At 44.2% G+C, this 16,344-nt stretch overlaps 2 protein-coding genes across 2 annotated transcripts; both read right to left on the bottom strand.

Moving 5' to 3' along the window:
- Positions 1–557: 557 nt before the first annotated feature.
- Positions 558–8,772, bottom strand: LOC128492310 (general transcription factor IIF subunit 1-like). Its single transcript, XM_053464813.1, has 8 exons — positions 8,742–8,772; positions 8,023–8,081; positions 6,012–6,084; positions 4,921–5,114; positions 4,659–4,829; positions 3,881–4,065; positions 3,495–3,627; positions 558–1,490 (listed from the first exon to the last, which is right to left on the bottom strand). The coding sequence occupies exons 1-8, from the start codon at positions 8,751–8,753 to the stop codon at positions 1,124–1,126; spliced, it is 1,194 nt and encodes a 397-aa protein (XP_053320788.1). The 5' UTR covers positions 8,754–8,772; the 3' UTR covers positions 558–1,123.
- A 1,446-nt stretch (positions 8,773–10,218) lies between these two features.
- Positions 10,219–14,796, bottom strand: YJU2B (YJU2 splicing factor homolog B). Its single transcript, XM_053464637.1, has 9 exons — positions 14,592–14,796; positions 14,434–14,487; positions 14,060–14,142; positions 13,537–13,592; positions 13,382–13,442; positions 12,982–13,124; positions 12,203–12,375; positions 11,407–11,545; positions 10,219–11,297 (listed from the first exon to the last, which is right to left on the bottom strand). Exons 1-9 carry the CDS (start codon positions 14,592–14,594, stop codon positions 10,849–10,851), a joined length of 1,161 nt encoding a protein of 386 aa, XP_053320612.1. The 5' UTR covers positions 14,595–14,796; the 3' UTR covers positions 10,219–10,848.
- Positions 14,797–16,344: the final 1,548 nt, after the last annotated feature.

Raw genomic sequence — 16,344 nt, 5'->3', positions numbered from 1 at the left:
AGGCTGTTGTGACCGACCAACCAGGGACCTCAGGTTATCCCTCTCTGCCGAGAGGCGACTTCTCCCTTCAGGACAATAATTCCCCTCAATCCGTAGGCAATATCCCCAAGCAAAGTAAAGGCATATTGCTATCCGGTACCCAAATAACCAGGCAAGACTCGTCTTTAGGTACAACAAGAGGATAACTGATTTATTTTAGACGCAGATGGCTGGATATATCCAGCAAAACACACATTAACATAAAACAAGATATTGGGATACAAACCAGGTCCAGGTATATGCCGCTGTCACACAACACCCCCAAAATGTGTTCAGCAACATCTCCAGAGTACAGTGATACCCCCCCACATGCATGGTCAGGTTGTTTGGGGCTGAAAGGCCACATTTGGGACGTGTGCCTTTTTCTAATTGGAAATTTGACAAGTAGACATCTTTCCCTGTGTGTTAATTGGGACATTGTTGAACCCGGCCAATTCAATTTATCCCATCATTGGAACACCTTTTAAAATGGGCATCCACCAGGTTCTTGTGATATTAAAGAAAGAGACAAAGATAAATCATGTCAGAACTTTTCCCACCTTTAATGTGACCTATAACGTGAACAATTCAATTGCAAAACAAACTGAAATAACTGAAAACAACTCACAATAACCTGGTTGCGTAAGCGTGCACACCCTTAAACTAATACTTTGTTACACCACCTTTTGATTTTATTACAGCAATCAGTCTTTTTGGGTAGGAGTCTATTAGCATGGCATGTCTTGACGTGGTAATACATGCCCACTTTTCTTTGTAAAAGCTCTCCACATCTGTCAGATTGCGAGGACATCTCCGGTCCTCCTGGATCACCCCACAGATGTTCAAATGGATTCAGGTCTGGGCTCTGGCTGGGCCATTCCAAAACGTTCATCTTCTTCTGGTGAAGCCACGCTTTTGTGGATTTGGATGTGTGTTTTGGGTCGTTGCCGTGCTGAGAGGTGAACTCCCTCTTCAGCTTCCCAACAGACGCCTGAAGGTTTTGCACCAAAATTGCCTGGTATTTGGAACGGTTCATAATTCCCTCCACCCTAAGGCCCCGGTTCCAGCTGAAGAAAGACAGCCCCAAAGCTGCCACCACCATGGTTCACCGTTTTGCCACCCTACCCCATAGCCCATTCATATGAAGAATACGGGAGATTGTTGCCACATGTAGCACACAGCCAGTACTTGCCAGAAATTCCTGCAGTTCCTTTAAGGTTGCCGTAGGCCTCTTGCAAACCTCTTTGACCAGTTTTCTTCTCGTCTTTTCATCGATTTTGGAGGGACGTCCAGTCCTTGGTAATGTCTCTGTTGTGCCATATTTTCTCCACTTGATAATGACTGCTTTCACTGTGTTCCACGGTATATCTAACGCTTTGGAAATCTTCTTGTACCCTTCTCCTGACCGATATCTTTCAACAATGAGATCCCTCTGATGCTTTGGAAGCTCTCTCCGGACCACAGCTTTTGCTCTGAGATGCAAGTAAACAAATGTCAGGTAACTCCTACTAGAACAGCTTTATTTGTGATTAATCAGGGTCACTTTATATGATGGCAGGTGTGTAATGACTTGGTAACGAGTTTGAATGTGATTGGTTAATTCTGAACACAGCCACAGCCCCAGTTATAAGAGGGTGTGTACACTTATGCAACCAGGTTATTGTGAGTTTTTATTCTTTTCCACCTTCAAAGATTTCAGTTTGTTTTGCAATTGAATTGTTCACGTTAAAGGTGGAAAAAGTTCCGACGTGATTTATCTTTGTCTCATTCTTTAACATCACAAGAACCTGGTATTTTAACAAGTACATTATATATAAGTCTACACACTGTATATATAAGAGACTTGTAATCACATTCCCGCTCCTCCTATACACGGTGAACTCCCATATCTGGACTATTTGAGATATATATATATATATATATATATATATATCTGTCCCTGCCAATATCTGAAATACAAGCCAATATATAATATTATAGGGAGCATATACACACATAAATTACACTCTGCTACAATGTAAAGTAGTGAGTGTACAGCCTGTATAACAGTGTAAATTTGCTGTCCCCTCAGAATAACTCACCATATTAATGTCTAAACCTTGGCAACAAGTGAGTACACCTGTGGAAACGTCCAAATTGGGCCCAAAGTGTCAATGGTTTGTGTGGCCACCATTTTCCAGCACTGCCTTAACCATCTTGGGCATGGAGTTCACCAGAGCTTCACAGGTTGCGACTGGCGTCCTCTTCCACACCTCCATGACGACATCACAGTGCTCAATAGGGTTTAGGTCTGGAGACATGCTTGGCCAGTCCATCACATTTACCCTCAGCTTCTTTAGCAAGGCAGTGGTCGTCTGGAGGTGCGTTTGGGGTCGTTATGTTGGAATACCGCCCTGCAGCCCAGTCTCCGAAGGGAGGGGATCATGCGCTGCTTCAGTATGTCACAGTACACGTTGGCATTCATGGTTCCCTTAATGAACTGTAGCTCCCCAGTGCCAGCAGCACTCATGCAGGCCCAGACCATGACACTCCCACCACCATGCTTGACTGTAGGCAAGACACTTGTCTTTGTACCCCTCACCTGATTGCCACCACACAAGGTTGACACCATCTGAACCAAATAAGTTTATCTTGGTCTCATCGGACCACAGAACATGGTTCCAGTAATCTATGTCCTTAGTCTTTTTTCTCGCCTTCGGCAAACTGTTTGCAAGCTTTCTTGTGCATCATCTTTAGAAGAGGCTTCCTTCTGGGACGACAGCCATGCAGACAAATTTGATGCAGTGTGCGGCGTATGGTCTGAGCACTGACAGGCTGACCCTCCACCCCTTCAACCTCTGCAGCAATGCTGGCAGCACTCATACGTCTATTTCCCAAAGACAGGCTCTGGATATGATGCTGAGCGCGTGCACTCAGCTTCTTTGGTCGACCATGGCGAGGCCTGTTCTGAGTGGAACCTGTCCTGTGAAACCTCTTGCCCACCGTGCTGCAGCTCAGTTTCAGGGTCTTGGCAATCTTCTTATAGCCCAGGCCATCTTTATGTAGAGCAACAATTCTTTTATTCAGATCCTCAGAGTTATTTGCCATGAGGTGCCATGTTTAACTTCCAGTGACTGGTATGAGAGAATGTGATAGCGAAAACACCAAATTTAACACACCTGCTCCCCATTCACACGTGAGAACTTGTAAAACTAACGAGTCACATGACACCAGGGAGGGGAAATGGCTTATTGGCCCCAATTTGGACATTTCCACTTATGGGTTTCTAAACCCCTAATGTCTAAACCTGTTGCCAAGGTTGAGACACTAATGGTTGTGTGTTATTTTGAGGGGACAGTAAATTTACACTGTTATACAGGCTGTACACTCACTACTTTACATTGTAGCAGAGTGTAATTTCTTCAGTGTTGTCCCAAGAGCCAATTTTAGACCATTCCACTGCATTTGAATTCAGATCACCCCATCTTTACACTCACCTGCTTTCAAACATGTAATCCACTTCCTGTCCCTCAAAGTCGCCATCATCACTGTCCTCGAGCGCCTCGTTATCAGATTCTTGCTTCTTGCTCTGAGCAGCAGGCTTTTTCTGGGGCTTCACCCGACGCTCTCCTTAATCATGGAAAAAATTGAAAAGACAGAAAGAGAGGGGAAGGATGATGTTGATTTTGCTTTAAAGCTTACTTCCACAATATCAGCTCCCTTCCCTATTTCACTGTTCATTCCCCAAACAGCCAAAGGTTCAGGATTATAGGGGGATAATCAATCTTGATGAACCCACCCCTCGACTCTCATCTGGAAGCTCGAATACCGGTCATTCAGTTTCTTACGTTTACTTTCCTGCAAAGTTTGTGTGCCCTCTCACCTTCTTCCCCACTCTCACTGGAACGGTCTGGTTCATCCTCTATATCGTGAATTTTTAAGTCATTCTTTATCTTTCCTCCCTTATCTTGCTTTGCCGCACCTTCCTCCTCCTCCTCATCTTCTCCCCCTTGGTCTTTTAGACGACGCTGTTGCATGATGCTCAAGTGATTGAGGATTTTATTATGTCTGTAAGGCGATCAAATGTTAGGATTAATACTTCTGAGACAATAGTATAATAAACTGAGCCATGTTACACTTTGTTCCTCCCACTCCAGTGTAAGTGCTAGAATTCCTTTCTGAAAAACCGTGTTATGAGACAGAGTCCCCATGTCACCCTCTCTTATACCTTTTTAGTGGGAGAAATAGGCACCGTGTCCCATAGCTCTCTCCTCTATCTGTCGCCCTGCAGTGGGAGGGGCAGACTCCGTGCCCCATAGCTCCCTCCTGTCTGTGTCACCCTGCGGGGGGAGGGACAGACTCAGTGCCCCATAGCCCCCTGCTGTCTGTCACCCTGCGGTGGGAGGGACAGACTCCGTGCCCCATAGCCCCCTGCTGTCTGTGTCACCCTGCGGTGGGAGGGACAGACTCCGTGCCCCATAGAAAATGATTTCTGGTACTAAATAGCTCATAATACCAGAAATCATTTTCGGGAGATAATTTCATAACCAATGAAAACCTTCTATCAAGGTTTTCCATCACACAGCTCAACACATGCCATATTACGGGCCAATACCATCATTAAGCTCCATACTGATTTAACTGTTTAAGAGAAGTCTCACCTTTCCCATTCTTGTTCGGCCTCCTCTGCAGTCAGGGTACGATGTTTGGCCAATGGAGTGAAGTTGTACCAGTTTGAGACAGGAAAGGCTTCAAAGGCTCCATCAGGGCACTGAGTGAAAATGTAGTAGGAGGCGTTCTCCGTCACGCCACCTTTTTTCACCCCTTTGTACCTATGTGGATACAGGAACAGACAGTGACCATGTGCATCTGTTATCGCACGTAGCACATCAGCCATACATTGCTGGCATCTGTATCAGTTACCTGCGTCCTGCTTTGCCGTTCACCCGCAGAACCCACGGCTGGTCCTCTGTCTTGAATTCTTTTAGGATAATACCGTATTTCTTCCTCCGGGACTCCTCTCTCTGTTTGCGGTTGAATTCACTCCCTGCTCCAGAGTCTGGAAGCTCCTCTTCCTGATACATCTTCTTAGCGCTCAAGTCTCTTTCCATGCGAGCCTATGGAACATATAGGTGACAAGTCTAATAAGATCAACAATATCAACGGCCGGCCATGATAATTCAAAGGCATCTTGCTGGAACCAACAATGCAAAAATACATTTCTCCTCCCATTGACACAGAGAAGATTGGGGCAAAAAAAGCACAGAAATCTAGAATTTGACCATTCTGCACATTTTCCTGATGCAGATGCTCAGATCTTAAAAAGGGACGGTCTCATGTCCCCGACACCCCTACCATAGAAGAATGCATATTAAAGTACTACGAGTAACCCTAACACGCTGTAAGTACTGCACGCTTCCAAAATGAAAATAAATTGGTTGCTTAAGATGTCAATTAGTTGCAGAAGTCTGAATGCAGGGTTCAGCAGAGCCAGAGCTGACTGGAGGTGAGAACATCGCGTGGCAGGAGATGTATTCAGCCAAATGCTTCTCCGGCAGGGGAAAGCAGCAAGTGCATTTAGGGGGATTCTGAAGAATACCCCATGTATCTGCAAAAACAGACCTTGCAACTATCGTTTGTATTAAAGTGCATATGATGGCTGGAGTCAATTCTTGGTCTTGTGTTAGGTTCAGATAACTTTACGCCAATCCCATGCCCGTTTAAATTCTCTCACTTCATCAGCCTCTACTATTTGCTCCATGTATCTACCACCATCACAGGCACCTTTTCAGTCTGAAGGACTTATTATGCACCCAATATCCCACATACATAGATACAAGACAGATAAATAAATTACAATACACTCAGCCGGCTCACCTGTTGTCTCTGTTAGTCGATTTGTAATGTAACATACTACTTTTTATGTCCTGTCTACCCATTGTACAGCGCTACGGAATTTGATGGCGCCATATAAAACCATAAATAAATAAAACAGACACTAGCATGTACACTACCTGGTTCCACGTGGAGAAATCCACTTTATCTTCAGCATTGAAAGCCATGAGATTGTATCTCTTACTGGGATTCCTGTACAAGAGAGAGTTACATTATTTTATTAAAATGTCTGTTTAAAGAGACAGCATAAGATTTGCTCATCCGTAATGAAATTAAATACACCTACTGCAGGGCTTGACAAATTTGTTGTGAATCTAGGCGCCAGGTAAAAAAGTTAGGAGCCAGGATTTTTTTAAACTAACAGTTGGTCAGGAGTGATCTGATCATCATCAGCCCACTTACTAAACTCACAGCGTTTGACCTGGAAGCACCCTGGACTTTCAGGTCAGTGCTGTTTGTTTTTTTTTTTTTAAATACATTTTTTTCATTTTTTTAACTCTTTCGATGCTGATGTTCCATTGGAGCACAGCATTGACAGATATTTAGTCCCCACAAGCTTGTGGGGACAAATGTTAACCCCTGCAATGCCACGAATGTGTCATACACAATTGTGGCATTGAAGGGGTTAACGCTGCACCGTCGCTCTCATGGAGTGATCAGGCAGCAGGGGGGTGTTGGGGCTGGTCTCCACACTCATGGCGAGACCAAAGAACCCTCTCCCCCTGTCCCTGAAGCTGCCTCTGGCAGCTGGGAAGCAATTGCTGGTCTATAGACCAGCCAGTGCAGGGGGGAGTCTATGATGACTGCTGTAGGCTTCTATGCCTACAGGAATCATCACAGGGCTTGTGGGGGCTCGTTTTTTTTTGCTGTTGCTGGTCTGCCTGGGCTTCCAGGCAGACCACCGGCAGCAGAGCCCCTTACAAAACGGGAGTTAACCCCTAAAACGCCGCGATCGCGGTATTGAAGGAGTTAACACTGCACTGTCGCTCTCAGGGAGCGATCAGGCAGCGGGGGGGGGGGGGGTGTTGGGGCTGGTCTCCACACTCATGTGGAGACCGAAGAACCCTCTCCCCTGTCCCTGAAGCTGCCTCTGGCAGCTGGGACTCAATTTCTGGTCTATAGACCAGCCATTGCAGAGGGAGTCTCTTTGATGACTGCTGTAGGCTTCCATACCTACAGGAGTCATCAAAGGGCTTGTGGGGGCTCGTTTTTGCTGTTGCTGGTCTGCCTGGGCTTCCAGGCAGACCACCAGCAGCAAAGCCCCCAAAACGGGAATTAACCCCTAAATGCCGCGATCGCGCCATTGAAGGGGTTAACGCTGCGCTGTCGCTCCCATGGAGCGATCAGGCAGCTGGGGGGTGTTGGGTGAGGTCCCCAGACTTGTGTGGGGACCCAATCAACACACAAACCCCTTCCCTGAGGCTGCCTGTGGCAGCTGAAAACACGAGTGCTGCTTTTCCAGCAACCGCGTTTTCAGCCTACAGGATCACTCCGTGGGAGTGATCTCAGGCTCGGGGGGCGGGCTCTGAGGGGCTGTGCTGTCTGCCCAGACTTCTGGGCAGACAGCAACAGCGCCCCCATGTGGTGACTCAGCCTCTTACATCCACAATTTTTTCTGGATGTAAGAGGCTGACAAAACCTAGGCGCCAGGACAAAATTCTCTGTCGCCATGGCGACCTGGCGCCTGGGATTTGTCGAGCCCTGACCTACTGTATATAGAGAAGGCAGTACTTTTTTTCTCTCTCTTTTTTTTTTTACACATAGATTGTGAGAGAACACATTGGATAAAACTATGGACAGAGATCAGTATTTAGTTCACCGTATCTGAGTGTTGCGGGCAAAAAAAGAAAATAAACTCTATTGGCAAGCATTCACTGTGCCTTAAACGCAAAGCTAAAGGATTTCCACAAATCAATTACTTGAAAAGGAAGATGGGAGGAAAATTCTATTTATCAGCATGGGGGAAGAGTCGACCCATTCCCTGGATTTACAGGGTTCTTTTGTACATTATACAGAACCAACAGGAGAAGAAGCAAAGTGAGTTAATCAGTTAAGATCAGTTCCCGACATATGGCATTACTCACAGAGCGATTCTATGGGTAAGTAGACACTTGGAGTGCAGATACATACCTGGGAACCCGTACCACATATTCAGTGACAGACTGCCCGCTGGAGGACTGACTGGTGTCCTGCGTGTGAGAAGAGTACAAAAATATATGAGAGACCCCCTGTGGAAAGCAATGTGGAAACAGAGGGGGGGGCAATAGCGGGCCGAGGGGTTTGGGGATTTCATCTATTACCGTAAAATGTCATTTGTTATAAACAGATTTTTTTTCCTTGTAGCTTTTTAGATAGTTGGTGTATAATAAGCAGACAAAAACCATGACTTCTTCAAAATGTAGTTATAGATTACACAAGTGCGTTATTAGAGCAGTGATTTTACAGTAATTGTAGGGAAGGAGAAAAGTAGAGGCTAAGGGACAAGGGATGTGAGAGAAGGAGTAACATACAGGAAAAAATAAAAATGTTAGAAGGGAAATCAGGACTGACTTCGATGAAAGAGGTTATTCACTAAAGGGAGAGTAGAGTTTCAGCTCCTTGATTTACTCCAGCGAGCTTCTGCTGCAGGAAGAGCTTGGCTGGCCCTGTATAATGTATACTTAAATCAGTAAGACCCCCCCCCCAACGCACCCAGTGAATTATGTATTATACAGGGCTAGCTCATCCCAACTTGCCGGACAAACATGCCAATGTAAAAACGCTCTTTAGTGAATAAACCCCAACTCTCAAAGCAGTAGAGAGGGGAACACGGTGGACAGCATGCGTGATGGTCTGGGGGGCAGGCTTACCAGGGATGTCATGACGGATTTCAGTATTGTGAAGATCTAAAATAAAGTGGAAAATACATTATTATACATACTGACACCAAAGAGGATAAGGTTAGATCAGTAACTACACATTTCTAAGGACTAGGTGTGGGGGTTTAGTCCAATGCAGAGAAGGTATAAAGGAAATCGGTGGGCAGGGATACAGAAAAAAAGGGAAGGAAACATAAGTGGTGGGTGCTTGTCAACAACAGAGAAATGCTGGGGCAGACAGACCCGGTGCAGCTAGAACTCCATGCGATGGGAAGGAGGTCCGCAAGAAAGGACAAAGACAGGAGCAGGGAGGAAAGGATGACATAGGACGGGCAAAGAAAGGAGAAAGCATGCAGCAGGAAGGGCAGACCCAGGATCAAGGAGGAACGGAAAACCCAGCGGCAGGAGGAAAGACGAAGGAGCTAAGAGGACGCGGCAGAGCCCGGGAGCAAAGAGGACGCAGAGCAGGGAGGAAAGGAGGGTTAAACCCAGCAGTGGGCAGCCCAAAACAAGTCATAAAGTGGAAGATGGGGAGCAGATCCCAGAATGAGGAAAGTGATGCTGCAGGACAGATATAAGCAAAGAGACAGAAGGGAGAGCAAAATATTCAGTAACAGCTACTAAAAAACAATTTGGAGTTAACCCTTTTACTGACTTTCCTGCTTCACAATGCAAGACGATGTGCTATAATAAATGCATAGCGGGGAGCGATTTTCCTTTAGTTAACGGACATGGCTCCATTGAACAAAAAGCCCCGAGGACCAGCTCCAGGCATCAGTAAACAATGCACTCCACAGAAAAACAAACCTCGGGGGACATGGGGCAAAAGAGAAGACAGTGGCAACTGCAATGATGTAAACCGGCCAGCAATGGCCCTGACCGGCCTCACACCACAATAGAGGGAAGATGAGCTGCGATAACACAGCGCCCTGACACAATTTGCTAAAGCGTTAAACGCTCCTATCACATCTTACCCAGGTAACCGCTACAACTTCCGCTTCCTGTCTCTAACTTTCTATTTCCGGGTGGTACTGCGCACTGGTTGGCGTAATCCCTTGAAAGCCGCTCAACTCCTACAGCAGCCTTACATCGACGCCGTATTTGTTAAGGGCAGCATAGGCTTGACGGCCATATTGATCGCTGGAAGCGTTCCGATTTCCATAGCAACGCATCTTCATTCCATGCACATAAATAAGTCAAGCGGAACATCCTTGTCTTCACCTTAAGTAAACATATATTCACTTCCCCCAGAACACAGAACATTGTAGAATGTGTGTTTATTTGATAAACATTTATCACAGCCCTTATGGGGCTGACAAAATATCGTGGACTGTATATAATAATTGGAGTAAATGAAATATAATCTGTGATTATGCTATGTAGAAATCTCCCGTAACAGAAAAGTTAGGTTAACGGAAAAATTAGGTTCGGTATGTTCCGGAAAAAACATCACACGCTTTACAAAATAAAAATTTGACATGTAAGCATTTATTATGGTAAGATCATTAAGTCGGTAAAACCAAAGTACTCCCGTTACCATAACGACACAGTATTACCCCTCACTCAGGGCGCATGTTAGAGGCTCTATCTTTAAATACTTACTTGACCCAGCTGTAAAAAGCAAGCTATGGCTTTAACTATATGCAAGTTAGTGGCTGCAACGTGGGCCACATCACGGGGGGGTAATGCTTAAAGCGTTCCGTTCCAACCACTCGCAGGCCCATAAATTGAGATCCCACCCAACCGCTTCGATGGCAGCTTCCATTCCCGTCCTCACTCCTTTTCAGTTTTAATACTTTAAGGGGTAACAATCAATGAGTATTTGAAAAGTAGCTCAACGCTAACTCCAAAACCAGCAAGGCTTGGACTCAGCTCACCACCGACTCCGCAGAAACAGCTTACAGTTCCCCAGAACGGACAAAACCGTCTGCGCATGCGCAGAACGAGTACTGTTGTGTACTGCCAAAGCATGGCCCAAAAACACCCCCACCTTCATAAACTTAGATTTATTTCTTGTTTCTGCTTCTTAACATTTACATAAATATCATATTCTGGTGGCATTGTCTTTTTTTTTTCTACATCCTCCTGTGCAGCAGTACTAGTCCTCTGGTCCAGAGCTGGAATCAGAATACGCAGGTACAAGACACGAGATGGAAGACGGGACTGCGGAAGGGTTTTCTGTATCAGGAGGGGTGGTTGTTGCCCCAAAAACCTGTGTTGAACTGTGTCCTTCCTCTGAATGAGGTTGGCCCCTCTGCCCCAGATCGTTTTTACACATTGGCAATTCTCCACTATGGTCTCCCTCAGCTGCTTCTGTCGTACACCCCCCTTCAGATTGTGAACCCTTATCCCTTTTTATAACACGCCGCACAAGCCCATGCGCAAGAGCTGCTGTTCCAGGAGTTAGTGGGGTTGATGGAGATTTGGGGTGGATTCCTAATTTTTTCAAGGTACTTCCTGCTGTTTGTTGCTTGCCGTCTGCACCTTGGGAAAACCAGGAGCGGTTGCATATCTCCGAACGTTTTTTTTTCTGTCTTTGATCATATGCTGTGAAAGGTGGTGAATGAAGAGAAGAAAATCAGAACGGGGTTAAAAATACTGGATTAAAATTATCTCCTCCTATATAGACACATCTCTGCATAACATATCTACTCACACTCCACGCTCCGGTATCTGAGGAGAGCTGCAAGTTTCTTGTCCTCTTCTGTCTCAGGGAGAAGCTTCAAGTCTAACGAAGCTCTCTTGAGCAAAGCTTGATCTCGTTCCTCCTCCTCCTTTATCAACTTCTTCTCCTCCTGCGGAGATGAGATTTAAGAATATTGTGTATAAAAATATAAAAAATCCCCTTTTAGAATGTGAGCAGGGCCATCTCCTTTTTACCTAATGTATGGGTTGTCCTAGTCTGTCAGTCCTAATTTTTTGAGACCCATTGAATATACGTCCTATAGGAAGCGCTGCGTAAATTGTTGGCATTATATAAATAAAATACAAATATTTGCTCCCCGAGTATACTCTGACAGTTCTGGTGGGTTATGGAATGTCGTGAAGAACTGTGTATACTCAATAAATACTGGTAGCCCTAAAAGACAATAGCTTCTCTGAAATCTCAGTGCACTGTTGTTGAAAATGAAAGCCAAACATCATGGCAGAGAATGGCAACTATAAAAGAACCTGATGGGTTAACTTGTAAGATTACATATTCCAGTTTGTATGATCTGACAAGTTTCTTTGTCTATGAGGCTAAACATCGGTACTTCCGGGTTACAGAACCATCACGTAGGCGCAGAGTTCTACAGACTTGAGTCTCATTATATTTCAACAGGGAAGCATTCTATAAACGCAGATGATATGCATAACAACAACAGAGAAAATAAGAATGAAAATATAAGGCAATGAGAGGAATAATGATAAATATGTGCAGTAAATCATATATGACCTGCAGAGGCTCTCACCCTGAACTTGCTTCGCAATAGGCTGTTGATGGCAAAGTCATCTTTCCATGTACTTTGCACTTCCTGCAGCTCAGACAGTGAAGGAACAGCCTTCTGCAGCTTCTCTTTGTCAGCCACTCCATGTTCCAGACGGAACATAGAATCAGTCTCCAGTTTCTGTTTCTGCTCATGCTCTGTGGATTTAGAATTCACAACATGTGTCTTATTCCAAAATTAGCTTTCCTCCTGCCCCAGAGATAACCGACTGGTTTATTCACTAGACCATGAGTTGAAACGGGAAGTAACGCCATAATTGGACAAAAAAAAAACCCACAGCAATCACATTCCTATCATGCCCAGGCAGCCAGTACATGCTAGAACCTGAGAATGATGGGAGTGTGATTACAGGCTCCTTATGCCATGCTATCCCCCCACCACTTACACATCTATGCTATTACACACACTCATTCATAAACATTCATATACTCATTCATTCACAGATACTCATTAATTTCCTTAATCACGCATACTTTATTTCGGCATTATGCCTATAATGCCCTATTCGGCCACCGATATATATCAGTGCATTCCTAAACTTTTCATCTCACTGCCTTTAACATACCTTATGAAGGGACAACCCCGGCAAGTTTCTCCTGCACGAGGCCTTTAATTGAAACTGCATAGTAAAATTAGTGAGATTTTTGTGGGATGAGGTAAAATATATAATCTCACCTAAAATTCATGGCTTAGTAAATAAACCCTAGACTCTGAAATACGTTGGGGTTCTGCATCATACTAACCTGTTGTAAGTATCTGTTCATTTTCACTCATGTCCCAGCGTTCCTCTTTACGTTGTGCTCCACTGACGATGACATAGTCACAATTTGCTGGATCTGTTTGCATTTCAATGTAATTAACACAGAGATGACACTTCATTCTAAACCTAAAGAAAATGGACAGGGATACGATTATCTTTTGTGAGCATTAATGGAAATTTAAACACACAATCTGTACTGAGAAAATCACTCTACTTTGTAAAACTAGCGGATGAAAGTGTAATTTTTAGAGGCTGGAAATTATTTTAGTTAACGGATCCGAAGCCCATCTGGTTTAGTTTATTTTGCACTTTGAAATATATATTTTTCTCCTTTTCTCAATAATGCTTTTTAACTAACATTATGGACTAAATCGAAACCCTACCTGTATATGGGAGTCGTATAGTAATTCCCCATTTTTTTTTTCTCGGCATTATATCGCACACCTGAAAAAGAAAGGAAGAAGGGCATTAAACCGAAGGCGGGGGGGGGGGTCTGTACGTATGGCACATTGTAGGTAGGCTGGACAGACGGACTTACCCATTCCTATGTGATTCTTGCAGCCATCGCACCATATGTTGTAGGGCATCTCAAATCTGAGAAAAAGCAAGAGACTTTAAGCACGGCCTTCCCACAGTATCCAATAACCTCACAATAACCCAAAAAAGCATAAATAACCCTAACAACTTCTGATTTAAAAACAAATTGTGAGAATAATCGGTTGACAATAGCTTACAATGAAGGGGACTGAGCAAGAACCAGATCCCAGCCAACAGTTGGGTAACTGCAGTGTATCCCCACCTAATGGCCCAGCTTGGAAAATAAACACATTGTGCTTCCCATGACTGAGCTCAGACTGCCTGGCAGTGTGCTCTACCACGACAGCCCTTCACAGATGATGAGCCGCATCAAATGCCCTATAATGCTTCAGGACGCCTGATAACAAGGAATTTATATAAGCCTTAAATTCTTACTTTATTGAACTCTGTTGGAAACATTAAGGAAGAACAGTCAGCTACGCACTATATTACTGTTCACACCTTCATGCTGATGTCTCTCTCACCTGATAATAAGGATGCCTTGCGATAACTTCCTAGCCCTTTCCCGCAAGGGGTGGCTGTTTCTGTATCGATTGAGTGATCCATGCTGGTATGAAAGAGATACAAAGTCAATTAGAAACACGCACTGGAACATTTATTGAGTAACAGCAATCAAGAGAACCGGGTCCATCATCCATCACATCTTGGCACAGGTACTGCCAGAAAAGATTTTAAATGACGGATAACTAATGTTCCCAGCGTACACCTGCCAAACCGCAGGATCGTATCACCATTATACATTTTAATTACATACAGCCAATTTGTTTTCTTACTTTGACGTGTAGCTTCAACTTTTTTATCCACTATCAGTAAGTTTAGCAGCATGCCCTGCTCTTACCTTGGCAGGATCAAAGTCCGGAGGGTAGTACTTGTTGGTCCCTTTTCTTTCCCCCTACAAATCACAAAAACGAGATTGAAGACAACATAAATCTTTAGCTCCATCACACAACAGGTCGCGATCAGTTATACATTCTGTACAGCACCGTGCACACTCACCATCCCAAGAAATGTGTCCTGACCCCACTAGGAACACCGTCTGTTCAGGGAGAGAAACGTATTAAATGTGCGACTCGCTTATTTTAAAGGGTCCTATGTGACCAGCACCCCCTCTTTCTCTGAACCCCACTTCCCCTCCTGCTCTAATTTTACTAAGACCCCTCGTAATCTCCTTCCTCTCCCCACATTGCTACATTAGCTACCTTGTTATGACAATGACGTCAACAAAACGCGCCGCTGCAGACTCAGGCGACATTCTACGGCAGACCCAGGAGGACAAACCTCGTCTAGATGCGTTCTAAAAGGCTTGCGTTCTTACCGTGTAACGCTAATGAAAGATGCCGGGTGTTTATTGAGGCGTACATCACATTGCCAGCGCTTCATAGAATTTCCGTTATGGATTGTGTGCTTCTTCATAATGCGATATAAGAGAGCTGGCCCTGTTTTCCTTCTCTGTATGTGCTTCTGTGGGTCATGCTATAATCCAGGGCTTCTCATCAGTTAAAATACATTAGAAACATATATTACAGTAAAACCTGTTAACTTGTATAATTTAAGCCTTTGCACTGGGAATGTTATGTCATACTTTGGGATAGAACACCTGCCAAGTGTCCTTGTTTAGCTGGTCAGTCCCCTTTCCCTCCTCCCTCTTTTCTAGAAGCTCAGAATGTTTGCTGGGTATGAGGGTATCGCAGGGTTCTACAGACCTAGAACGATGAGCATAGAAACAGCCGGAAATGGGTGAATATGTTAAATCGTATAAATAAAATACATTTTTACCATACCTGGGAACTTGTGGGCTTCACCTACCCTGAGCCTACCTTTGCGGGACGCGGTCAGAGCTGCCTATTGATGTTCCCGCTGACATTGCACAAAAGACCCCCCATTTAAAGTGGAAAACACCCCAGAAACTCATTTGGTTTGAGATTCGGTTGTTTCCGGCCCAAACCCAGAGAGTTTTCAGGTATGATTTGTAGGGATTTGTAAAGATGTTGCAGGTGTAAGAACGGTCAGGGACCCGCCGACATTGTTTTTAATAAAATAAAAACAGCTAGTATAAATGGGGGGGAAAAAATACCAAAAAGCCAATTCCCCATCACACTACTAACCCGATATTCATTAAAAAATACAGTATGTTTTAAAAAAAATGACTCCTCCTAGGGTACGAAAATTATTTTTTAAAATTCTTTTTAAACCTGGATATTGTGACCCAGGGAACACGATCAAAGTGAGGCAGAAAACAGAGACAAAGGCAGAGCTTAGAAGCCGATTTTGTACGGCAAAACTGATAAAGTCCTGCATGCACAATGAAATCCTTCCCTCCATAGCCTTTCATTAGTTAGAATGCCAGGTTAGATGTTTAAGACTGAGTCATTCTTTTTTTTTTTTTTTTTTTTTTCAAATAAAAGTTTATTGAGGACCAAGGAGATAAAAAATGTGAGCACATAAAGAGCGTACGCAATCAGCAGTTAAAATACAACAAATCAGGATCGAAGACAAGGAGCATAGGAATACAGATCCACAATGGTTCGTATAGAAGACATAGGCTGCCCAAGGCAGAGTTACAACGTTGTCGACATACCAAACAATACGGAGAAAACTCCTAGTGGAGGTAAAATAATATAATTGTGGACGGAATTACAAAAGGTGGTCCAGTTTTTACATTTAAAGGCAATGTTGTGAACCGAACTATAATAAAAGAACCAAAAAAAACCAACAAAATAACAAAACATATCGTACTCTGTAGTAATGC

This window comes from Spea bombifrons, chromosome 4, assembly GCF_027358695.1.
Source record: "Spea bombifrons isolate aSpeBom1 chromosome 4, aSpeBom1.2.pri, whole genome shotgun sequence".
Lineage (NCBI taxonomy): Eukaryota > Metazoa > Chordata > Amphibia > Anura > Pelobatidae > Spea > Spea bombifrons.
Note: the sequence above shows the minus strand (reverse complement) of the source record. Positions and strands in the feature narration are given on the sequence as shown.